This window comes from Lepidochelys kempii, chromosome 5 (genome assembly GCF_965140285.1).
Source record: "Lepidochelys kempii isolate rLepKem1 chromosome 5, rLepKem1.hap1, whole genome shotgun sequence".
NCBI lineage: Eukaryota > Metazoa > Chordata > Testudines > Cheloniidae > Lepidochelys > Lepidochelys kempii.
The window spans coordinates 69,986,310-70,012,643 of record NC_136384.1 but is presented as its reverse complement, the minus strand read 5'-3'; the positions used below and the strand labels follow the sequence as shown (position 1 = coordinate 70,012,643).

The following is a 26,334-nucleotide window of genomic DNA, read 5'->3' as shown; positions in this document are numbered from 1 at the left end:
CGGTTAATAGCTCGAAGGTCTTGAACAGATCGCCACGATTTGCCATCCGCCTTTTGAACTGGGAGGATAGGGGTGTTACAGGAGCTGGAACAAGGGACAATAATTCCTTGTTCTTTTAATGCAGATATAACTGGAGCAATCCCAGCCTCTGCCTCAGGATTCAAAGGATACTGAGACAGGCGAGGCAGAGGTTTGGAATTGTCTACAGTAATCCGAACTGGGTCAGTATTTAATCGGCCCACTTCAGATGGGTGAGATGGCCATAGGGAGGAAGGAACCTGGGAGATTAGGTGCTCTAGGGACGGAGTTAAGAGACAGCAAGGGACCGGAGTGGAGAGGGAAGTTTCAGACAGCAGGGAGGCTACAGAATCACATAAGGAAGACTGAGGGATCTGCAGATAGACACCATCTGGGGAGCAGTAAATAGAACAGCCAAGTACCGTCCCAGAAGGTTTGCAGGGGTGGAATCAGAGAGGAGGAATGCATGCTCCTCAGAGAGGGGACCGACCTGAGCAGACAAAGGTTTTGAGAGGGGAAAAGAGGTAGGGATCCCTGTAATGCCAACAGCAGACACAGATTTTCCAGATCGGGGAACCTCAGGCAAGTCAGTGGTGTGGATTGTAGAAAGAGAAGCTCCAGTATCAACAAAGAAAGGGAGAGAGAGATCATTTACAGTCAGGACACATTCTCCAGTAGGAGACAGAGGTAATAAGGGAGCTAAAACTTTGTGAGGTTCCCCAGCATCCCATCATTGTTGGGGTGAAAAATAGGGTTGGGGATCAGCTGGAGGAACCAGCAGGGGATTCACTTGATTTCCCATACAATTATTAGGTCGTCTTGGACACTCTTTTTTCCAGTGTCCAGGTTGTTTACAGTAGTTACAAACCCCAGTTAATCCAGCCCCCCGCCCCCTTCCGCAACCCCGTCCCTGTCCCCGGTGCGGTCTGCTTAGTCCTGAATAATGCTGTATCTGCAGAGCCATTAACTTTTGGGAGGACTGTTCCTCCTTTCCTTTTAAAGTGCGGTGGCAATGCTCTGCTACTGCCAGCAATTTGTCCATGGTTTCAGTCTCCCATCCCACACCTATTTGTTTTAACATGCTGCCTGTAGCAGGGAGAAGACCATCAACAAATGCATGTGCCAAGGCCCCCTGCCCATTTATATCTTGTATTCCTTGTAATCCTCTTGTATTCCTGAATGTTGTAGGAAAATATCAGTTAGCTGGGACCTATAGTTGCCTGGACTTTCTCCTTGCCCTTGCTTACAGCAACGTATTGCTGTCCAGTTTGTTTTAGGAGACCACACTTTGGGAATGGCTTGATTCAGGCGCTTCCAAAGAGCCATACACCGGTCTCTGTATGCCGAATCTGGGCCAGTACTTTTTATGGTTGAGTGGCGTGCCTCAGCTGGCCAGTCTGCGGCAGCCAACCATTTTTCATAATAACTGGCAGGAGCTAACAATTTACACAGTTGGAGGAGATCTGTCTCAGAGGGTTCATAGGTTTCACAGATTAACAGAAACTCCTCAGCAAATTTGACAGAGTTTTCCTGTGGTTTGGGAAAACTTTTAACTATAGATAGAAGTTCCGTACGAGTCCAGTGCTTATAATCCCATATGGACTCACTTTCTCCAATCTTAAGGACTCGTAAGGGTGCCACAACAGTTTGATCAGAGTCTCTCATTAACCTCCCATCAGGTTCTCTTTTCCAAGAAGAGATGTCAAGAGAATCTTTGCAGTCTGCTTTGGATTTCTTCTTCATAATATTTTGCAGAGCTGCGAGGCCAATGAGGGTATCTTCTTCACTTTCATTATCTGTAGTCACTGAAGATTTTTCCTTTTCTGATTTCTTATTTGCGCAGGAGTATGGTGGGGGTCGGGTTTGATCCGGATCATTGCACAGGACTGGGCAAAGGGGAGCGCTAGGACTAGTGGTGGGAGAGACTGCATCCAATTGAACTGTTAGTTTTTTGATAGAATTTTTGAGAGAGGTGAGTTTTGACTCAGTCCATCTACGATTTGCCTCTTCCCACCACTGTATGAAGCAGTCTACTTCTCCTCTCTCCAATTTGGTTTTTGGGAGGACGAGTTTGCTTTTTAAAGCGTCCACTCGATCCTTGTCCCAAGAACCTAACAGTGGCCACTGTAATTTGGGGTTCTCTAAAGCTAATTTGGACCATTTTTCAAGAAACCTACAAGAGTCTGGACCCCTCCTAAAGTAATAAAATAAGCTGGAGTTCCCTTAGGGAACTGTTCTACCTTAGACTTCTGATTACCCATCCAGGAGGACTTCACACAGCACTCACACAAGAAGGAAATTTGGGCTCAGCAGAGCGGTACCCGGTGCAACACACAGAAAGGAGCCCACAGGCTACTGCCTCAACTGCCCTTGCTTTCACACCAGGGGTTATACCCAAGGCGTGGTGCGGCTGCAGCTGTGCAGATTCCACTTATTCAGACCGTGGGACGGGGACCCCTTGGTCAGCCAGTCTCCGGACAGAGATGGCTCCCAGATTCACACACACACCACGGGGAAGACGGATAGACACAAAGACAAGACAGTCCTCAAACCGGTTAAAGCACAAAAATAATAATTACCTGAGACGTCTGATTCCAGAAGCTGGATCCAAAGACCCCTACCCGAACAGAGTGGGAACCAACAAGTTCAATGGCGTAGACTGCGCTGCTGCTGTGTACCTTTCTGTCTTGTGGAGCATCGCTTAGACTAAGCGTCCAGGCGCCGGCTGCCACGATCATCCTGCAAGGCAGTCAGGGATCACACAGCCTCAGTGAAGCCGCTTGCCATCTCGGTGGGACCTCCAAATTGTCAAAGTTTGACTCAGACTCACAATTTATCAGACCACTCTGTTTTATTAGCAAAGCTGCTCTGCTAATACATTTAGAAGTGAGCCCCCCGAGTGGGGCTTGTGTCTTTGAATTTATACAGTTTTTTGGAGAACAAGTTACAGAGAAGTTACAGACAAAAGAAGAAAAAGATTTTAGTCACCACCCTTTGAGATCCCTGAGACCAGTCACATATCTTCAATTACCTGCTACCCTTAACAATCTCCTTTAACAGCTTCCAGTTAACTTAACTAATTGCCCTTCACACCTTCCATTCTGATGCCTGCTTCTTAGATGTGCTGGCTCTATCTTAATTGCTTCTCCATTCAAAAGCTAACTATCCCTACGTGTGCTCCCTCAGATACTTTGTAACATGTTTTGGCATGCCCTCTCATATACAGTGTATCCAGCATGTCCCCTTATACAACGTTATACTTATACAGTGTTATACTTCCACACTACAAAAGGTTTTTTTTTCTCCTGCTGATAATAGTTCACCTTAACTGATTACTCTCGTTATAGTTTGTATAGCACCATCCATTTTTTCATGTTCTCTGTGTATGTATTGTGACAAAGTTCCTCCTCTGTCTTGAAGAGTTCTGAGCTTATTGGCAGATTTGCTTGCCTCACTTTTCCGAGTGGCTCAAACCTGCCAACCTTCCCCTCTGGTGGGACTCACAGTCCAGGTCAACTCCTCCTGTATCCAATAGGGAGTTGGAGTTATGGGGGGAACCCAGGCCCACCCTCTACTCCAGGTTCCAGCCCAGGGCCCTGTGGATCACAGCTGTCTATAGTGGTTTGTGTAACAACTGTGTGACAGCTACAACTCCCTGGGCTACTTCCCCATGGCCTCCTCCCAACACCTTCTGTATCCTCACCACAGGACCTTCCTCCTGATGCTAGATAGCATTTGTACTCCTCAGTCCTCCAGCAGCACCCCCTCTCACTCTCAGCTCCTTGCGCACCCCACACTGACTGAAGTGAGGTCCTTTTTAAACCAGGTGCCCTGAATAGTCTGCCTTAATTGATTCTAGCAGCTTAATTGGCTCCAGGTGTCCTAATTAGCCTGTCTGCCTTAATTGGTTCCAATAAGTTCCTGATTGTTCTGGAACTGCCCTTTACCTTATCCAGGGAAAAGGGACCTGCTTTACCTGGGGCTAATATATCTGCCTTCGATCACTCTCCTGTCGCCATCTGGCCCGACCCTGTCACAATATATATCTTTCTACCATATTTTCCACTGCATGCAGCTGATGAAGTGGGTTTTAGCCCACGAAAGCTTATGCCCAAATAAATTTGTTAGTTTCTAAGGTGCCACAAGTACTCCTCATTCTTTTTACTTTTTTTAGTTAATTGCGTGAGTTATCTGAGATCAATCAACAGCCCTAGTTGTAACTAAGGGTACGAACACAATTCCTCTGTGTAAAAGCAAGGAAATACTGAGTAGGAATAAGTGAGATGGTACTATCTCTGTCAACAGCATTAGTGAGACCATTTTGTCCAGTTCTGCTGCCCACACTTCAAAAAAATATATATATGTAAAAACTGAAGGGGTTCAGAAAACAGCTACATGAATGATTTGAGACTTGGAAAACATGCCTTATAGTGAGAGATTAAGTAGCTTAATCTTTTATCTTATCCAAGAGATGATTAAAGGGTAATCTTTAAATCAAGATGTGACTGGAATCCCAGGGGAGCCAGCTGAGGTCAGGCAATCCCCAAAGCTGGTGAATATTCTAATACTTATATTTACCACGCCAGCACAAAACAGCTTCTAGTATACCCACTCAAGTCAAAATTATGAGGATTAATGAAAACCTTATTCATCATATAAAAAAGGTTCTGCCAATCCCAGAGGACTAGACACACAACCTCCCAGGTCAATGAATATTCCAGATCTTACCAAAAAACAGACACTTATAGCCCATTCTTATCAACTAAACTAAAATTTATTTTAAAAAAGAAAGTGTTGGTTAAAACAAAAATCAGTGTACATAGACAAAAGTACAATCTTGAGATTCAGATTCATACCAGAGATGCTGAGCTCTGTAGATGCAAAGAGTTCTTTCAGAAATAGTCCATAGGTTACAGTCCAATGCTTATATTCAGAGCAGTCATCGGAACTGGGATCTCTGTCCTTATGGCTTAGGCTTCCCCTGCATGAAACCTCAAGCAGATCTGAGGTGACAGGATCAAGACCCAAGCCAATTTTTATATAGTTTCAGGCCTTCTTTGACAGATTGGAGTCCCTCTGTGAACAACAGGCACTCATTTCCTAAGCATCTCTGGTAATTATTCACACAGATTAACAAAAGGAAACTGCCTATTTTTCCACCATTTGCAGGTGGTTTGCTATACATTTTAAAGAGATGAATACAGCGATATCCTAGGTTTACAGTTCATTTAAATGTTAAGATGTTCTTTTGGTCTCTGAATTAACAGAATACAGTACAGACAGGGGCTGTTTGACTACACTGTTGACCATTACCAATATATATGTAAATATACAAAAATACAAACATTATCTATCCATATGTTTTTAAGGGTTGAATTTGTGTTATTTATCCTGAAGGATGCTTAACCCTTTCTGGTCATGCGTCACACAAGGCAACGTCTCTCTAAAAGGTATGATTTAGTTCAACCAGAACTTGGGCTAAATTCTCCAACCTGTCTGATGCAGAAGCCTAGATTAGATTATTGTGACGAACAGGGCAATTTCCAGCTATATCCTTGAAAAAATCTTATTGAATTACATTTAAGTATCTTTGGACTCTATAGTATCAATTGAAAAACGTATACATTGTGAGATTGGATGCAACTTCTCTAGTGGGGAAATGTGGCCAATGTAAACCTTGAAAAATGTTATGAGCTTCAAAGGGAACTATTTTAAACAATGTGCCAGGCAAGAAGTAATTTTTGGACAAACAAAATTAAGTGGGTTTCCTAGGAAATTCCTGGGGGGTGAATGCTAATACCCACCACCAGACCCAACTCTGGAAGCTATACCCTGAGGAGACATACAAGAGAGACTTGATTTATTCATGAGTGTGCTTGTTCTGAGCTGCTATGAACTTGTAACCATAGAAAACTAGGAGTTGCCCACTTTCTGATTACAGAAAAACAAACACCCTTGCCCCACCCCCGGCCCTGACCACTCACTCCATCTCCCCTCCCTCCATCACTAGCTCTCCCCCACCCTCGCTCATTCATTTTCACTGGGCTGGGGCAGGGGATTTGGGTGTGGGAGGGGGTGAGAGCTCCAACTGGGGGTGTGGGCTCCGGGGTGGGGCCAAGGATGAGGGGTTTGGGGTGCATGGGGGACTCCAGGCTGGGGGAGGGGGTTGGGTGTAAGGGTGGTTTGAGGGCTCCGGCTGAGGGTTCGGGCTCTGGGGTGGGGTTGGGGATGAGGTGTTTGGGCTGCAGGAGGGGATGCGGGCTCTAGGAGGAAGTTTGGATGTGGGAGGGGGCCGGGGTGCAGGCTCCAGGTAGCACTTACCTAAGGCAGCTCCTGGAAGCAGCCGCGACGTACCTCCAGCTTCTAGGCGCAGAGGTGGCCGGGAACTCCGCAAGTGCCACCCCTGCACCTCCCATCAGCCATCAGTTCCCAGCCAATGGAAGCTGCGGAGCTGGTGCTCGGGGTGGCAACCACGCCACAAGCAGAGGCAGCGCACGGAGCCCACCTAGCTGCCCCAGTGCCTAGGAGCCTGAAGGACAAGCCAGCTGCTTCCAAGAGCCACGTGGAGTTGGCCACTACGGCTAACCAGACTTTTAGTGGCCCGGTCAGCTGTGCTGACCAGAGTCACCAGGGTCCCTTTTCGACCAGGCATTCCGGTCAAAAACCGGCAACCTGGCAACCCTATAGAAAACCCCCATGGTAAGGTTTGAAGGACTGACTCCTGCCAGAGCCCCTGCTGAAGTTGGGGAGGAAGGGTGATCTCTGGGAAGCTTATCTGCATGCTTGGAGGTTCTTTTATTGTTTTTGGTATGTTTTCTCTGTAACACTTTCACCTTAAGAAGAATTCTTATAAGCAGGCCTGTTTAGGTAGTCTGGCCTGCTGGTGAATAACACAGACAGTATAGGAAAGGAACAGGGCAGCCTGGAAAAACCTTGCTTCTGAAGCAGAGAGATACGTGTCTCCGCCCAAGAGAGGTGGGGGAGCCAGAAGCCTAAAAGTCATTGCCTTAAAAAAGTGATTACACAGAGTGGAACTGCAAGTGTAGTTGAGCCGAACTGTGACAATTATCAAAATGATTCTATTAATGTTTCCAGTTTTGACAACTTTTCTAAAACTGCAGTGCTCTTAAAACTTTTCCCCCTACCCTCTGCTACCAGTGTTGATGTATATTTATAACCTTATTACTAGCTTAATTAATTTTTTTGTCTGATAACCTTAGAATGTATTATACTTGTGTAGATTACTGATTTTAAACTATGAATATATTTCTCTCTATAGGTGAAGCATTAATATAGTATGAACTACTACCAGGATCCCGGAGGGGTTTATAAGTATTGTAATAGGTACAGCAGCAATTACAGATGTTGTTATGCCTACATTTAAGTTATCAAGAGTCAAGTGTTTCTTGGACATTGTTGCTGTAAAGAGACTGACTTCTAGATGCTTCTCTGGGATACAGACTTCACAAAATTTAATCTTTGCATACAGGATCTACAGCCGCACCAGACGTCCAAAATAACACAGCGTTCAGAACTGAATAATCCAGAGTAGGCCTCAGGTTCTCCTGCTCTTTAAAAGTAACCACACAATTTTTCCAAAAAGTAGCCAAAGATCCCATTCCTCACTGATCACTAAAATAAACTTAACTTGTAGGATATGACTTTAAAAGATGCTGAACACCCAGAGCCCACAATAAAATAAACCGAACAAGTGGGTATTAATCACTTTTGGAAGGTCAAGCCCCAGTTTCTAGGCCAATTTTTGAGACATAAATATTCCAAAAAAACAAACAGTTCTCAAAAAAAGATACAGTATCCAAGATTTATTTTCTTCTTCAAAATTCCACCTCTTACACATGCACTGCCTCCCCTCAAAAAAAATCTCACCTCTGCCATTCATCTCTAAAAGCAGCATACAGGAGAAGTTTCCATAATTCCATTCAAGTGGTTCAATTTCAGAAAAGTTTGAGAGTAGGATGGAAGAAGAGTAAAAAAAAAAAAAAATCAACCAACCCAACACACACCTGTAGAGCCTACTATATTTCCAAAGTATAATCAGTTAGAGCTTAACCCGACAGGACCTGACCACAAGTACCAGGTTTGGGTCAGGTCATGTCTAAAAACAATCTCTGATCATCTTCTGTTGCCTGCGTGTTTGGTGCAGCAGCAGCAGCAGCTGCGTGCCTCACTCCTGCCAATACCAACTCAGAAGTCGCAGCGCCTCTCATTTCATAGCGCAGCAAAGCAGCAACGACCATCAGGAGCAGGGCACACAGCTGCCACCACACCAACTCCACCAGCAGAAGGCATCCAGAGATGGATCATGGGCATGGGGAGCGGAAAATCCCATCAGGCCAAGCCTGAGGACCAAGAGGCAGTGGCAGCACTCACACAGATTCAGGGAGAAGAGTCAGGTTTCGGTCAGGTCTGAAATGGACTTGACACGCTCGAGTCAGGCTTTAAAAATAGGCCCGAGCAGACCTAAATAATCTGTATTAATGTTTGATAATAAATTATCAGAATTTAAGCACCTAGATGGTAGATTTTGTGACCTAGTAGTAGTGTTCTGCAGTGCCAGGTGGTATATCAGGGTTAGATTTCTTGTCAGTAGGAATGTTAATATTTATTTACATGCTGCTTACCTGTACGTTTGAATCTTGACTTCCACTTTTTGAAGCAAATGAGCAATCCTCAGGATCAACTGTGAGGGATACTAGAGCAGATGGCAGAAGCTCGGAAAAAGATCCTTGACTGAAATTTATGGCCTCTGGGTTTCTTTGACCATCCTTCACAGATTCACTCAGATTGATCACAGAATCTCTTATGTTCGAAATAATCTCATTATTTTCTGCCAACAAACGTTCTAAGTGGTCTATTTTCTCTTGTAATATTGAAAGTTGGCCCTGTATTGAAAGAAATTTAAAATTCTATTAGTCCTCAGATAATTTCCTTGCAAATCTAAATATTTGGAATTCAATTTTCAATTCTGCTAAAGTGGTATTTTCTGACAAAAACATTTTATTGAATACACCATTATTTTGTGTTCACTTAGAGAAACAGAACTAATTATGGAAAAGGGTTCCTAACTATCTTGTATTCCTACATGGAAACTTCAGCACCTGAAAGAAAAACAAAGCAACAAAACATGTCCTATACTTTGCTATAAACTTGAACTCATGCGACAATGTTTAACCAACAATATAAAGGATATTCAACAATGACAAAATAGCTACATTGTGTTTCAAATACCAAATTAATCATGGTAGATAATTACAAGTTAGTCAGGAATTTCAAATTTAAAACTTTCCTTCATGCCTATCAAAATTTTCCAAAAAACCTGGCCTTTGCATATACTACCATGTCTTTATCTGAAGAAAAAATCTGTTTTCAATACAGTAGGTTGCATTCTGTAATGGGCTAATCCTTCCTCCAGGAAGACAGGGTGAGTGGAAACCAGACAAAACAGAAGGACAACAATACATTTATCCATACCTATCAGCCAATAATCTTAGACTGGCTGGTGGGATCTGAAGCAAAAGGTGCTGTGATTCCTACCAAGGTGCTAACCCTTGGACCACTCTGCCCCTTCCCTTAATCTCAAATCAGTTCCAGCTAGCAAGTAGGCAGTACATTTTTAAGCTCCAATAATTTTTGGAGAAGATGTTTTATACAATCACAAGAGGCTAGATGGCATCATTTGAGTTTTTCACATTTGGATATTTTTGCTCACTAAATTTTTTCCCCCAAGTTTTATCTCTACCCTAGTATTTTGGGTCCACAGGTTCCACGATCAATAAGAAAGGTTGAGGGACAGAGGGACTTTAAACAAATTCTTAAATAAAGCCTTGACCTATCCCAAAAGTATAGAATTCATAAGTCGTTTTTGACAAAAACCTTTCTCCACATCAAAAAAATAGTACAGGTCAAGATTTCTGCCTAAACTTTGTTCATTATGTTCAGCACATAGCTAATACTGTCACAGAGCAACTGCCCTTTAATTAATCTTTTTAGTGATCTGCCTGTTTTAGCAGAGTTTATAACTTAATGCTCAAATTTTTGCTGGTACCTTTCTGTTTCTATTTTATAAAACAGAAATTGTCAAAGGGATTCTTACTTGAACTATACAAGCATTCATTTTTAAGATGAGTGATGAAGCCTCAATGTCCTACGAACAGCATCAGGGCCTTCAGTGGCAGAAAGGACAGACAATCCTCAAAATCAATGAGAACTCCAAATAGAATGTTTGCTCTTGCCATTCACCTGAAACATGCTCCTCCATATCCCTTTGAAGGCCCAAATTGTTTCCTTAACATGAAAAAACAGTGCAAAGATCTATACTTCAATTTGAGGAGGCTTAGGCTATGTCTACATTGCACACCTTACAACAGTATGGCTGTGCTGCTGTAGCCATGCCGTTGTAAGGTGCACTGTGTAGCCACTCTTTATTGCTGAGAGAGAGCTCTCCCGGTGACAAAATAAAACCACCTCCAATGAGGGGCAGTAGCTTTGTTGCCGGGAGTGCAGCTATCCACACCAGTGCTTCTCGTCATTAAAACTTTTGTCAATAAGGGGCGTGTTTTTTCACACCCCTGAGCAACAAAAGTTTTAACGGCTAAAGTGCCAGTGTAGACAAAGTCTTAAATTTTTTCCAACTATTGCACTAAGCCATAGGCCTCTTGTTTAAATTCTGAGGCATAGAGTCTTTTTTGTAATTCCCTGACTTCTGTTTACTTTCAATGAGTTTGTACCATGAGGACCATCCCTCATCCAAATAAGACAAAATGGCCTTTTTGACTACCCTGTATAGGCATTTTCATTACTTTTAAACCTTACAATAGCAGTTCTTTGCAATCATGTGGAAGACTTGTTTCATAATTTTATAAGCTTTTCCAGTTTGCCTCTTCATTTTTTGGACTACGTAGTTTCTTTTGAAATAGAATGTGTTCATTCAGCCTGTTTAAGTTAACCTTCTCTGAATACTAAATTTTAAAATGTAACTTTCTTAGCAGAATACTTTTTTTTCTACTCACTGCTTCACAAACAGATAACATTGCTGTTGCCCTGCCAATATTCCACTTTTTTTATCATGTTTACAAAATGTATTGTGACGATGACCAAATTTCCATCCTTCCATATATTACAGATTGATTAACCAAACAGGGATACAGGCCTACCCCACCAAAACAGTATCCTGGATATCTATAAAGGTTATGACTCCCAAACAAACAGAAAATCGATACGTATATGACAAGAGTACTGTGCAGAAAAATAAGTGTAGTCCCATGCCCTCTGGTGGTACAAAAGACGAACATCTGAGGACAAAATCTCTGCCGGGTTAGAGCCTGCTTTAAAGCAAAATCCAGACTAACTTATACCTCAAGACAGGCAACATGCCCAGATTCAAAGCATATACAAACCCGGGCAAAAGGTTTGTGCTAAACCCCCAGTAAAGCACAGGTTAACTCTGCAGTGAAGTCATACCCTGAGAACCCCGAATTGCAGAACAAGGATCTTGATTTTTCTTCTATAGTTTCACCTTAAAACTGACATCCATATTTTAAGATAAAGCAGAAGGCAAAAATAAACCTACCAAAAGGTGAAACACGTAAGAAAGCAACAAATAGAGAAATTATTTTTAATATATTACTCTTTAGAGTTCTAAATTTAATGTAGATTCTATAACAAAATGTTTCTTTTTGCTGTTGACTAGTGCAACACTGCAAGATTCTACTTTGCCTCTCACCTAACGCATTTTTGGGGGGAGACAGGGCAGACAAAAACAATATTATTGCTCTATATTAAAGCAGATATAGCAGCCACCACTATAGATAAGTCTGGATGATTGCTTCCATTCTCATCTTCATAATTTCTGAAATTTTCACTTTTCAAGCTATTTTCCAGGCTCAGTTTCTACCTGATAGATGTTATTTTTAAGTGTGAGCAAATATGGTCCAACAATTTTTTTTTATTACAACTTTTAGGAACTTGAGTACTTTTTAAAAGCTGTCTAGTTGAAATGGCTTGGAGTAGACAGTTGAAGTTTGGCACGGAAATAGCTCTAATTGGGAATTTTCAGTGTTCTAGTGATGTTTATTTGACCAAGTTATGACTTTTTAAAAATCATATGTACAAAATGTACTTATGTACATCATTTTTCACTAAGCCCATAAACAGTGTAGCTACTGAAAGCTATGCTGCCCATACTTGGCTAATTTTCCTCTATAATCGAAAAAGTTTACTTGAAGCGTGCATGAGCATGAGACATGAGCTCAGTCCCTGTGGTGAAGGTATTATAGATAGGCATTATAGATAGTTACTTCACTTTAGTGAGATTTGCAATGGACTATGAGTTCCACAACTCCAAAGATTTGCAAAAGAGAGACTCCTTCCTGTACAGCATTTTAGGCATATGTGCAAGCCACTCCTGTGATACTCATTTGAAGAGTTTCACATTATGGAATTTGTAAGTGCTGTTGCCAATTTTTGGGGTGGAAGGGGGGGCTGTTTTTTGGTGCAATCCAGCAGAGTTTCAAAGCTCTAGCAAATTAAGACCCTTTTTGTGGTCTTCTTCACTCTTAAAGCCTCGAGTATACCACACCAAAATGTGATTATGCTTGCACATTTCAGCACTCAAAAGTCAAGAAATGACAATGTTAAGGTTAACAAATTTATTTGAGCATAAGCTTTCGTGAGCCACAGCTCACTTCATCGGATGCATGTGCTCAAATAAATTGGTTAGTCTCTAAGGTGCCACAAGTACTCCTCCTTTTCTTTTTGCGAATACAGACTAACACGGCTGCTACTCTGAAACCTGAAATGTTAAGGTTATATGCACCAACCACCTTAACTCAGCTCTCTTGGGAACACATGTTATACACTAAAGTTTGGTATTCAAACTGTTTCTCAAATACAGAATCATACAATTTTTCTACATCCTTTCACACAGACATGTACCATTTTGTAGCACTGTATAATACTTTGTATACCAGAAAGCTCATTGAAAACCTAAACCCTAAACCACACTTAGACAGCATACTACTGTAACAGATCTGTAACAGATTCCAGACTGCTGTGAGGAAAGCCAAAACCTGAATCCCACATGCCCTTAGCTTATTGGAAGCTGGGAAGAGTTTAGGCACTGTCCCTGGCTTTGGACCTCCTGGTAAGCACTCAGGTGCAGACTTCGTGTCTGACATCTCTTGGCTGTGGGTACCCCATGGTACAATATCTAGGTCCTGAAACTAGTACTGTTTCCCCGAACCCTCCCTAAAAGCTCAAACGTTCCCCAGAATTCCACTGAAGGCCTAAACTTTCTGGGTTACAGTTTAGTTCTTCAGGGCTACACAGTAGCAAAAAGAAAACAGATTTTGCACAGAATTCTAGAGCACCATTACTAATTACTTAGCATAAGAAATATACAGATCTAGACAAAATAATAAACAAACCTATATGCATTTTCCCTGCTTCCGTTTCCTAACCACTCCAAATCGTAATTTGGGCATATGCCAGAGTCCTCTAAGGACCTTCCTATGGCCCCTGCCCTCCTTCATGTGACTTCTCATCCAGAATATGTAATCTCTGGTCTCTTCTCTCTACCATGGCTACTAAGAGATGCTCTCTCTTACAACCTTCAGCTTCCCTTGTCAGGTGGCTCCTAATCGGCCTCAACAGGTGACTACCCTTAGCAAGTAACTTCATTTCCTGGCAACCTCTCCCCTGGTAAATCAATTCTAAAGGGTAGGAGCCAGCCTTTTGTCTCAAGGTGTTTCCACCATAATAGAGGTCCAACAACCAATCCATTGTCCCTGGTCTGGTAAGGATATTGTATGTGGTCTGCAAAATGGCAGATTTCACAGAGAGGCATTCCATGACAACAATTTCATAAGTGGTACACAGACTCCTGGGATCACCACAATCATGACAGTGAACATGTACTAATTAATACAGGCCATTTAACTTCAAAACTAAGTTAACAGTGAACGTAGGTACAATTCAGTGCTGAGACAAGCAACATAAGCTGTGCTGATGGTTGAAGAGTACTTGAGTGCTGACAAAATTACTAAAATACATACCTAAAAAAGAATAAAAAGTCTAAGTCAAAAGAGATTAATTTCACTATGGGCCAGTAATTAAAAAAATACTGAAAAATGCTACATGTGCATCTAAGGTTACAGAAATGTATACCATACCATATTTGAGAGTGTACAGGAACATATAATTAAGTGCATATGCAGGATGGATCAGAATTCAGATTACTTGTGAAATCTTAGCTCTTGCATTTTCTCACAGGAGTACTTAACTGGTTCTGTGGATGAAGGGAAAGCAGTGGACGTGGTGTTCCTTGACTTCAGCAAAGCTTTTGACGCTGTCTCCCACAGTATTCTTGTCAGCAAGTTAAAGTAGTATGGGCTGGATGAATGCATTATAAGGTGGGTAGAAAATTGGCTAGATTGTCGGGCTCAACGGGTAGTGATCAATGGCTCCATGTCTAGTTAGCAGCCGGTATCAAGCGGAGTGCCCCAAGGGTCGGTCCTGGGGCCGGTTTTGTTCAATATCTTCATTCATGATCTGGAGGATGGTGTGGATTGCACCCTCAGCAAGTCTGCAGATGACACTAAACTGGGAGGAGTGGTAGATACGCTGGAGGGTACAGATAGGATACAGGGGGACCTAGACAAATTGGAGGACTGGGCCAAAAGAAATCTGATGAGGTTCAACAAGGACAAGTGCAAAGTCCTGCACTTAGGACGGAAGAATCCAATGCACAGCTACAGACTAGGGACCGAATGGCTAGGCAGCAGTTCTGCAGAAAAGGACCTAGGGGTTACAGTGGACGAGAAGCTGGATATGAGTCAACAGCGTGCCCTTGTTGCAAAGAAGACCAATGGCATTTTGGGATGTATAAGTAGGGGCACTGCCAGCAGATCGAGGGACGTGATTGTTCCCCTCTATTCGACATTGGTGAGGCCTCATCTGGAGTACTGTGTCCAGTTTTGGGCCCCACACTACAAGAATCATAGAATATCAAGGTTGGAAGGGACCTCAGGTGGTCATCTAGTCCAACCCCCTGCTCAAAGCAGGACCAATCCCCAGTTAAATCATCCCAGCCAGGGCTTTGTCAAGCCTGACCTTAAAAACTTCTAAGGAAGGAGATTCTACCACCTCCCTAGGTAACGCATTCCAGTGTTTCACCACCCTCTTAGTGAAAGTTTTTCCTAATATCCAACCTAAACCTCCCCCACTGCAACTTGAGACCATTACTCCTTGTCCTGTCCTCTTCTACCACTGAGAATAGTCTAGAACCGTCCTCTCTGGAACCACCTCTCAGGTAGTTGAAAGCAGCTATCAAATCTCAACTCAACTCATTTTTCTCTTCTGCAGACTAAACAATCCCAGTTCCCTCAGCCTCTCCTCATAACTCATGTGTTCCAGACGCCTAATCATTTTTGTTGCCCTTCGCTGGACTCTCCCCAATTTATCCACATCCTTCTTGTGGTGTGGGGATGTGGAAAAATTGGAAAAGGTCCACCGGAGGGCAACAAAAATAATTAGGGGAGTGGAACACATAACTTACGAGGAGAGGCTGAGGGAACTGGGATTGTTTAGTCTACAGAAGAGAAGAATGAGTTGAGATTTGATAGCTGCTTTCAACTACCTGAAAGGTGGTTCCAAAGAGGATGGATCTAGACTATTCTCAGTGGTAGCAGATGACAGGACAAGGAGTAATGGTCTCAAGTTGCAGTGGGGGAGATTTAGGTTGGATATTAGGAAAAACTTTTTCACTAGGAGGGTGGTGAAACACTGGAATGCGTTACCTAGGGAGGTGGTGGAATCTCCTTCCATAGAAGTTTTAAGGTCAGGCTTGACAAAGCCCTGGCTGGGATGATTTAATTGGGGATCGCTCCTGCTTTGAGCAGGGGGTTGGACTAGATGGCCTCCTGAGGTCCCTTCCAACCCTGATATTCTATGAACTGTGCAGCTTTAATATTTTCTTAACAACGCTTTTTATATAAAATAATCATGCTAAGAGCAGATTTTGGGTCAGGACTGAAACTTTCATGATGACTTTTCAGTAGCCAGTCAGGCACAAGAATATACATTTTAAAGGGATTATATATAGTATTGCAATAAGTATCTCTTATTTTGTCTTTCCTCTTGCCATAGGTCTGAGGTTTTTGTAGCTGAATATATACTCAGAAAATCATACCTTTTACCAACTCAGTCACTTTAGGGCACTTCCAATACTGGAAGTCAATGCAGAGTTCATAGGTATATCCAAGGATTGTATAGTTCATGTGGTGTGGCTTACTGATTCCATACTGACTAAGATGAAAGATTCACTGAATGATTTGTTTTCTTTAGATTTTCTGCCACTATACAATGGTGAGCAGAGAGTGTTGGCCTAAATTTGACTAAGACAGCATGATGAACAATTCTCACATAACTATGCCTGTGAGAGGAACCTTGCCCTATTATTTACCAGGGAGAGAGAGGGAGAGACAGACAGACAGACACATTCCTTGGATATACACACTACTGCAGCACTCCAGCCCTTGCCTACAGTTTAACAAACTAACCTTAAATCAAGATAGAAACCTGTACAAGAGAGCTTAAAATTTAGTCTCTATAGAGTGAATCCCTAGCTGCATTATCTGGAAAGACACTATAGCAGCCATAAAGCAACTTGGAGAGAGGAGAAACCTAGAGAGGCTGACCATGGAACCCTGCAAGGTGGGAGTGTCCCAGACCCTGGGCTGCAGCCTGAGCCTGTTTGTCGACACTGCAATTGAACAGCCCCGCAGCCTGAGGCAGCCCAAGCCCCATGAGCTGGAGTCAGCTAGCCCGGGCCAGATTAAGGCTTTTAATTATCCCTGACTTCAAGCTACCTGGAAATGACAACTAACTGCAGATTAAAGCACTAAAAAGGGAGGAGTTCTGAATCCTAGGACCAGAAAGGCTAAACTTTAGACAGGCCTGGGAAAGAAGAGGCCAAAAAAATAGTAATATGGTGTAAAAATAATATGCTTACCTTAAAGCCTACTGAACAAAACCTAAACTAGTCCACTTGGAGTCAGTATTCTGGGATTGGTGTGTTATGCTTGTGCCACTTTATTTTCTTTGGTGATCTAACTGCTTTGGCGTGCAATTCAAACACTTGGGGCCCAAATTTTGGTTTTCAACTGCCTTTCCATAGTGCTCCTGCAGCACGAGAGGGGTTACAAACCACACAGAAGCACCACCCAGAGAAAGGCCCCAGCATAAAGGGGGCTCACAAGCCAATGAAAAGCTTCCAGGACAGCTTTCCTCTCCCCCTCTCCCAGCACAGGGAACATGCTAGAGAGGAGGAGCACCTTTGCACTCTGGCTATTCTCAGCAGGTGGACAGCTCATGGAAGCAAAGTATAACATCTACTAGGAGCCAGGCCAAGAATACCACGACATGCAAAGATGCAGCCACCTTTGTCATCCTATATTCCTGCAACTAGCTCAGTTTGGCAGAAACAGAACTGAGGCTATAATCTTTAAAACCTCCAATTAATCCACCACACACATCCAATACTCACGAGCCTGTTACTTACTTCATGTTAGTCATTGTAACAGGGCAGCAATTTAAGCATCAGACTGTCATTAGGACCATCTTGTTCACAAGACAATTTTAACTAATTATTATCAGTAATAAATATTTATTTTATGGAAGTGCCAAATGACCTCAAATTGGGATTGGGGCTCCATTGTGCTGGGTGCCATACAAACACAGAAAAGAGAATGTCTGCCCTGAAGATTTACAACTTAAGTAAACAAAGGCCATTCCTACACTTAGAAAAAAGGAATATTTTAACTTATACTAACGAACATATTAATCACTTTTCCGTAATGAAGACAAAGTCCTTGTCTTCACTAGGAAGAAAATGCATTTTTAGCATGTGTTAGCTAACGTGTTAACTAACATTAAAATTTTAGTGTAGATAAGGCAAGTTGAAGTTTTAACAGGTAAACATGCTGAGGGGAGGATATGGATACTGAGGGAGTTTCGGGTTTACATGTCAGCCAACCTATTTAGACGTAGAGATGATTTAATATAGGTGAAGAGGTCATATAGAGTTCAAGAAAATACAATGAAAATCTGCTTTATGGTAATTCTAGTTTCTAGAACACAGAAACAACCAAATCTGTTCAAGAGATTACCTGCAAAGATCTCAGTTTCTCTACCTAGACAACAGCCTCAGCCATACGGGGTTGGAGAAGGAAATGTCACAATTCACAACCCTGAGGGCATGAAACTTGAAGCATCCATACTATTTCTGGCCACTGTGCAGGGCTGGACACAGGGCTGGAAAAGTTAATTCACCACTGGTGAGTAGGAAGCAAATAGAGAGATCTAAGCCATCAATTTCTGCAGCAGCTTTTGGTTTTTATAAAAATTAATTATCTAACATCTGTGAAGATAAACTTCCAAATGTTAATAAAATACTGTGTGTTATGTCCCTGAGCCCGGCCCTAAACAGTATACTGCTATTTCTTGCTTTTCAAAACTGCAGCAGCAGCATGAAATTGACAAGACACTGGTCAGTTTAACAGATGCTATTCTGAACCCTGACAGCAACAGTGAACTGACAAAATCAAGTCAGTTGAGGTGCCACTAGGACTGTTGTCCTTAAATCTTGCTGGTGGCTTTTGCCTCACATCCTCAACTTTCATATCAACCTCAAGCTAACATATCACTGGGATTAACGGGTGCCTGATAAGTGTCATAGCTTTCCCAAATTGTAATAAAGTGCAAAACTACTAGTCTTTTCAGTTTTCACTGCTACTACTCAAAACCCTGTGGGCAGCAACAACAAAAAAAATGTTTGACAAAAACAACATCAGTTTCATCTGTAACTGCTTGGGGAAATAAAATATAAGCAGCAGAAACAAGAACTGAAGCTTTCCACTCAGAAGGACCCAAACTACAGGATGGGTGGGGATACTATAGTAAGAGAGAACCACCCTAGATGCTATTAGCAAGAGTAGCAAAAACACTGTCTCCTCCCCCCCCACAGCAAACAAGATATTGGAGGCCGGGGGCCCTAGTAGGGAGAAGAGAAATACTCTCTCTTTTAGGAACCAGAATAGGTTGGTGGGGGAGGCAACTGTAAATTTACATATCTGCTATCCAAATGCTAAAATAAGTGAGATACAGCACACTGGCAGGAATCCCAACACCAAGGTACTGATTGTGGACAATGAGAATCCCCGCCAAATCTTTCATATTCACTTACATGTCCTAATTTTTTTCAGGCCCTGAAATTACTGTATGACGATATAAAAGAAAATGAACAAACATGTTCCTTTTCTGGCATTTTTTCTGGACTTTAGCCGTTTACTTCGCAGTATCTGCATCCTTCTCTCCTCTCTCCCTTCCTTCCAGAAAAGTTTGTGGTCAGACTCTAATCCATAACTTAAATTTAGAGCAGGGATTGGCAACCTTTAGCATGCAGCCCGTCAGGGAAATCTACTGATGGGCCAGGATGGTTTGTTTACCTGCAGCGTCGGCCAATCACAGCTCCCACGTGTACAGTTCACCATTCCAGGCCACTGGGGGCTGCGGGAAGCGGCGCAGGCTAAGGGATGTGCTGGCAGATTTCCCTGACAGGCCACATGTCAAAGGTTGCTGATCCCTGATTTAGAGAGACTATAGCAGGTCTGTACCCTTCTTTCACACCCAAGTGGTGTCAATGTTTTGCTTTTTACCCCCCTGTTCTTTTTAGTTTGTTACTACTATTATTTTAGCAGTAACTGAACAGTTAAGACATTGTACTCAAGAAAGAAGGCATTTTATTTTTTTTAAATAAAACATTTGAAGATTTATCTGTTTACTTCAACTTTCTTGGGGTCTTAAAGGAAATTTTTGGTTTGTTTCTGAAAATAAGGGAAAATATAAATATGCTGTGCCTTTTGCTTGACCTTTTGTACTTTATCTTGACAGTTTACTGAAAAGGCAACAGGGGTTTTATCTTTCCGCAGACATATGATGTCAGTATTCTGCTGTTTTACAAAAGAGTGAGGGGAGGTGGTTATTTTGTTTTAAGTGGCAGTTTGAAAGCACACCACCTTATTTGAAAAGCACTGTTCCTTTTAGTTACATCAAAAAGAAATATGAATATGTATTTCAGGACTCTATACTGGTTGTAACATTTAAAAATTTTCCATATTAAAGCAACAGAAATACACAAATTCTCAATCACTCATTTACCAGTTTGGATTCTTTTTGTTGGTTTAGGTTTTTGTTTTTTTTTTTAAACTGAACTGCAAGCCACATTTTTCCTTTCTAGATAAATATCTCCTAGATCAACAGTAACACAATGTAAATAGCGTTTAAATTTCTCTCCCACACAAAAAGCAAGAAAAAGTGAAGGGCTACAAATGCCTTTCTGTACTTTATAATCCTCATGTAACATGCAATGCTGTTATGAATAATAGCCAGTAAACAGCCCAAAGTAACTCTTAGGGGACAAAAAAAAAAAAAAAAAAGACCAATACAAAATCAATTTTTCTTTAGAATAGACCTACCTGTTGATCCAGACAGCTGAACTCAAGGATAAAAATTAACAAACAAATAATAATGTCTTTAACAATTATTTGAACTTCTGGATTCTGAGAACTAGCACTTAAGAATAAACCTTACATCTTTGGTTCTACTTACTAACTTTACAGAACATGAGTTAAGCTGTTAGGTCATAGAAAAGTCTTGTTTGCACAGTTAAGATGAACAGCACATAATTGAGCACCACACAGCTAACCTAGGCAGTATGACATTTTACATTACCTCAGTTACATATCTGCTGCAAACAAAATCAACATTTAGAAGACACTATGGCATTAGGTCCTCCTCTCAAACAGGTGGTTTGCACCTAAACTAACCCCTATAACAACAAAACTTAACAGGTTCATTTTCCTACACAACGGCTAACAGCAGACAGGACGACATCTCCACTGACAAACTGTTTTAATTTCATTGATACAGAAAGCCTCTCGGGAATGAAGACTGGGTTTTTTATGTTCCCTTAACTCCTTATTGACCAGCTGCCCACGCCGACATAAACCGATAAAGTCAACCACAGGTCAGATGTGTGCCTGCACTCAGCAGGGGCAGCAGCAGAGACACTGTTGGTCCTGCGCCAATGCCACAACTGCAGTTTCAAATGCACGTTTGTAAACCTAGAGTGGGTAGTTCTCATTGCACCGATCTCTTCCCTACTCCGCGCATGAACGACACAAATACGGGAACTCAGCCCAGCCCCGCACCCCCTACCCTGACCGTCCGCCAGTCCCAGCACCCAGCTGGCGCTAAGGTTTCACGAGGCGGGGCTGATGCCCCAAAGGCAGAACACCTCCTCCACAGCGCTCAGGAAGCTGCTAGACCTAACCTGCCCCCCGGGCACCTGCAGGGGAGGCGGCTGTCGCACCTCCAGCCAGCAGCACTGGGGGGAAAGGAAAGTCGAGTAACTCGCCCGCCCACCCTTTAAAACCGCTGCCCGGAACTCGCCCCCTTCCGCCGGCAGCAGCGCCCTCCCCGGTGCCCTCTGCCCCGCTCACCTTGGGGAAGGTGCCCTCCCGGCGGGGGCTTTTTGGATGGTCGAAGTGGCCCCTGTCCAGCATCAGGTAGAGGGAGAAAATCACGACGCAGAAGATCGCGCTGCCGAACACCGTGAACTGCCTGCTCAGCTTCATGCCCGCAGGCAGCGGGGCCCCGCCGCCCAGCAGCTCCCCGGCCGGGGCTCGGACAGCGCTCGTTCAACTTCTGGGGGCGCTCGCTGGCTCCACCGGGCCCGCTGCCTGCCGCGGCTCACAGGGAAAAGTTTCCTCCGGCCGGGAAGCTGCTGCGGGTGTCCTCACGCGACGGCCCCAAATCCCCGAAGTTCCCCCTGCGCCACCTGCCCGAGAGACGCCGAGAGTTTCCGGGAGCGGAGCAGGCTTCCCCCCACCTCCGCGACTAGTTATCTCCGAGCAGAGGAGTGAGGGGCGGCGCTGCGGGACCAACCCCCGCAGCACCCCAGCTGCGCTGCTCCGCTCCCCCGGGCTGCCTCTGAGCGGCGCCGAAGTCCGCCGCCGCCGCCGCCTCCTGGCAAGAGCGCCGCTGCCCCGCGCCACAGACCTGGCAACAGGGACGGCGCCGCGCGCAAACTGAGCTCTGAGAGCGCGGAGCCCGCGGCCGACCAGCACCGGCCCCTGCTGCTGCCGCCAGAGAGCAACGCGCTCCGCCCCCCGCACGCACCGAGACCGGGCGGGGCCTGCGCGTGACACACCGCCGCAGCAGGCCGCCCCCAGCGCTCAGAGACAGGGGAGGGGCCCTGAACCCAGGGGTGGGAGGAGAAGCGACTGCCCCTCTGACCGTTGGGGGCGCGGCCGTTGCTGGTGCTGCCACCCCCTCCGCTCCGCCGAACGTACTTGAGAGCGCGGCGGTTGCTGTAGGCCGCGCGGAAGCACGAGCAGCTGGTACCGCTGCGGCTGCTGCCGCCGCCGCCGCCTCTTGCCCCCGCCCCGCAGCAGGGAGCAGCCGGCACAAGACTGTTCCCGCTTCCCTGTTGGCCCTACGGAGTGACAGGAAACAGAGCAGCGGCTCGCGCTGCCTTGACTCCAGCTGCGGCGCTCTCAAAAGCTGGGGCCAGGACAGGGCCTGGGCGGGGCCTGAGCCGCTGTTTCTTGGTAATTTACAGTGGTGAAAGTAAGAAAATGCCGGGCTCTGCCTGCGCTCAGCTGCTGGGACCCCGCTGGCCTGTTCCAGCGCAACAGGCCCCGACCACGATTTCCCCTGCAGGGACCCCTGTACTGATGATGGCAGCCAGCCTGGCTCCCTGCGTGCTCAGGGCCCCACTGAGGCAGGCGGTGGGGAGCTTGGGAAGGGAGAAGAGAGGGAACGCAGGAGCTGTCATTTTTCCGGACCTTGAATCCCCCCATCTGTTCCCCCGCCTTGAGCCCCTGTTCACCTGGATCCATTGGCTGGTCCTGCTGCAGTTTCAATTTAGATAAATCTTTTCACAGTCTGGATAAGCCACTAAAACAAGCTCTTCCACCTCACTGAAGTGGGACCACAGTGAGACGGTGAAGATAGGGCTGCCCATTATTAGGTCGCCACCCTCTCCCATTTCTCCTTATAAGACTTTGGTTTCAGTGGCTTATGACTTTGCCCAACTTAAACTGTTCAGCCTAAATTTCTCCATGCTAGTAGGCTGCCTCATGCTGATATTTTTTGGGGAAGGTTCACTTATTGGAGTTAAGCCGTTTCTGAGAATGTTAGGAGGTGGAAAACACACTGAATTGTACATGTAGAATTTTTTTTTTTTAACTAACAGTTTTAGTGAGAAACTCTAATGCCTCCATGCTTTGGAGTAGGGATTTGAAATTTGGCAGAAGGGTCGCTCCGTCATCAAGCCTATGCCTTTTGTTGTTGTTGTGAAAATTCTCTCTCATTATAAGCCTCCGAAAAACCTCATGTTCTGGAGAGCATGGTTAGAGTTTGGTAGCTAAGTTCTCCAAAGATTCTGTCTACCCTGAGCATGCTCCAGTACCTCACCGTTCCTTCCTGCCAACTGGAGCACACATAACAGCCATACTGGGTCAGACCAAAGGTCCATCAAGCCCAGTATCCTGTTCTCTGATAGTGGCCAATGGCAGGTACCCCAAAGGGAATGAACAGACAGGTTATCGTCAAGTGATCCATGCCCTGTCACCAAATGCCAGTTTCTGGCAAACAAAGGCTAAGGACACCATTCCTGCCCTTCCTGGCTAATAGCCATTGATGGACCTGTCTTCCATGAATCTATCTAGCTCCCTTTTGAACCCTGTTATAGTGTTGGTCTTCACAACACTCTCTGGCAAGGAGTTCCAGAGGTTGACAGTGTGTTGCATGAAAAAAGACTTTCTTGTGTTTGTTTTAAACCTATTAATTTCATTTGGTGGCCCCTTGTTCTTGTATTATGAGAAGGAGTAAATAACACTTCCTTCCTTACTTTCTCTATACCACTCATGATTTTATAGACCTCTATATCTTCCTTTAGTTGTCTCTTTTCCAAGCTGAAAAGTCCCAGTCTTATTAATCTCTCCTCATACAGAAGCCGTTCTATACCCCTAATAATTTTCGTTGACCTTTTCTGAACCTTTTCCAATTCCAATATATCTTTTTTGAGATGGGGCAACCACATCTGCACACAGTATTCAAGGTGTGGGCGTATTATGGATTTATATAGAGGCAATATTATATTTTCTGTCTTCTTATCTGTCCCTTTCTTGATATCCCTTTCTTATTATCTATCCCTTTCCCAACATTCTGTTTGCTTTTTTCACTGCCTCTGCACATTGAGTGGATGATTTCAAAGAACTATCCACAATGACTCCAAGATCTCTTTCTTGAGTGGTAACAGCTAATTTAGACCCCTTCATTGTATATGTATAGTTAGGATTATGTTTTCCAATGTCCATTACTTTGCATTGATCAACATTAAATTTCATCTGCCATTTTGTTGCCTAGTCACATACACCATCCTCATAAAGCAGGGGTCTCAAACACATGGGCCACATGAGGCCCACAGGGTTATTTTCTGTGGCCCGCCAGCTCCCCGCAGCCCCCCAGCATTTACCTAGAGCGGTTCCGGCCTGGCCCTGCCCTGCGCTGCTCCGGGAAGCAGCCGGGACCTGGGGGAGGGAGGCATAGGGGTTTGTGTGTTGCCCTGGCCGCACCTCCAGGTACTTCCCCCGAAGCTCCCATTGGCCGCGGTTTCCCGTTCCCACAGATCCCGTGCCCCCACCATCCCCCAAGGTTCCAGCCGCTTCCCGGAACGGCCCGGGGGCAGGGCAGGCAGGCAGGGAAGGGGTTGGAATGGGGGCAGGGAAGAGGTGGGGCAGGGGCAGGGCCTCATGGAAGGGGTGGAGTGGGGGCGGAGCCAGAGCAGCGGGGGCGGGGGTCAGTGATGCGGCTTTTGGGCCAATGTACTAGTCCTAATGTGGCCCTCATGGTCATTTGAGTTTGAGATCCCTGTCATAGAGCAACTGAGCATGCTTCATCCCAGAGCTCAAGGGGCTGTGCAGCCCTTTTCTTAAAATTGTTGCTTCCTAGCTGCTGCAGGCTGCTGTTGTGCTAGAGAGACTGTCACTCCTGGGCACTCTTGTTTTGCTAACTGCCTGTGGGCAGAATGGAGGAGAAGGAAAAGGCTGTCTGACTTGAATGCAGAGGAATGAGGAACCGTGGATGGGATAGAGCAAAGAAATGCTGAGCAAATGTACACAAATAGGAGCTGGAGGGGAGGAGATTAGGAAGTGGGAGCAGAAGACTGGGGTGAGGAATAGGAAGAAGTGGGGAAGTAAGAACAGAGAGAGAGGCAGGAGGATAAGAGCAGTGGGAATGGGGAAGGAGCAACGGGAGGAGACAACGATGGTTTGTGACCACGATAACACACCCACACCTACAGAACCTGGAATTGAACTCAGGCATCTTGAATGTTTTCCAAATAGCTATGAAACTCTGGCAAAGCATATCTCCATCCCCTTCTAGTTGCAGAGTCACATAGACAATAATAAGCCTACTACTGCTGTCGCTCACTCTGTTAGCTCAGGCGATAAAGGCAGTTGCTTTGGATTGAAAGACTCCAGCCCTGCTGGAGGTGCATGTGGAAGAGGCCATTGTAGTTCCACATGCTGACATTTTTGTTCTTTCAATTTTTTTTTAAAAAGCTTATGAAATTACATATAACTATTGGCTGGTCTACACTACACAATGTAAGGCAGATTACCTCAACCTAATTGCCAGTGTCTACACAACAGCCTTGCTCTCGCTGATGTAAGTGCCCTACTACACCAACTTAATAACGCCACCTCCATGAGGGGTGTAGGGCTTATGTCAGTGTAGTTAGGGTGATGCAGTGTCTGAGTAGATGTTGTGTTACTTACAGCTGCAGTTGGCTGTCTTGTCAGTTTCACGGCAGGAGCCATGAAATTGACAAGAAAGCCAGGAGCTAGAGCCCAGCTGCCCCTGGCTCCTCTGGAGAGCTTGGGTGGCTGGACACCACTCCAGTCTGGGAGCCAGGGCAAGAAGCTTGGGCAGCTTCCCATCCACCGCCTGGAAGGAGCTGGGGTGAAAAGCCCTGCAGCTGGACCCTGTAGGGAGACAGACTGAGAAGCCTGAACTACTTCTCCCCCTGCCAGGAGCCAGGGTGAGAAGTCTGGGTGGCTCTTCCCCGCCCCCTCCACACAAACACTCTCTCAGCTGGAAGAAGGGGCAAGAAACTGTGAAATTGACTAGGCTGGACAGATTTCAGCAGGGAGTGGGCGGGGGAGGGGG

General features: G+C 44.7%; 1 protein-coding gene across 2 annotated transcripts in view; it reads right to left on the bottom strand.

The window, feature by feature from the left end:
- MAN2A1 (mannosidase alpha class 2A member 1) overlaps positions 1–22,277 on the bottom strand; it is a 207,821-nt gene extending 185,544 nt beyond the window's left edge. Inside the window, exons 1-2 of one of the 2 annotated variants that reach the window (XM_073344670.2) lie at positions 21,597–22,277; positions 8,661–8,921 (exon numbers count right to left, since the gene is read on the bottom strand). In XM_073344670.2, the coding sequence (XP_073200771.1) occupies positions 8,661–8,921; positions 21,597–21,731 (396 nt within the window). In that variant the 5' untranslated portion in view covers positions 21,732–22,277. Of the gene's footprint in view, positions 1–8,660; positions 8,922–21,596 lie in introns of those variants that run through there. The other variant, XM_073344671.1, reaches the window with a different exon arrangement.
- Between the last annotated feature and the right edge of the window lie 4,057 nt (positions 22,278–26,334).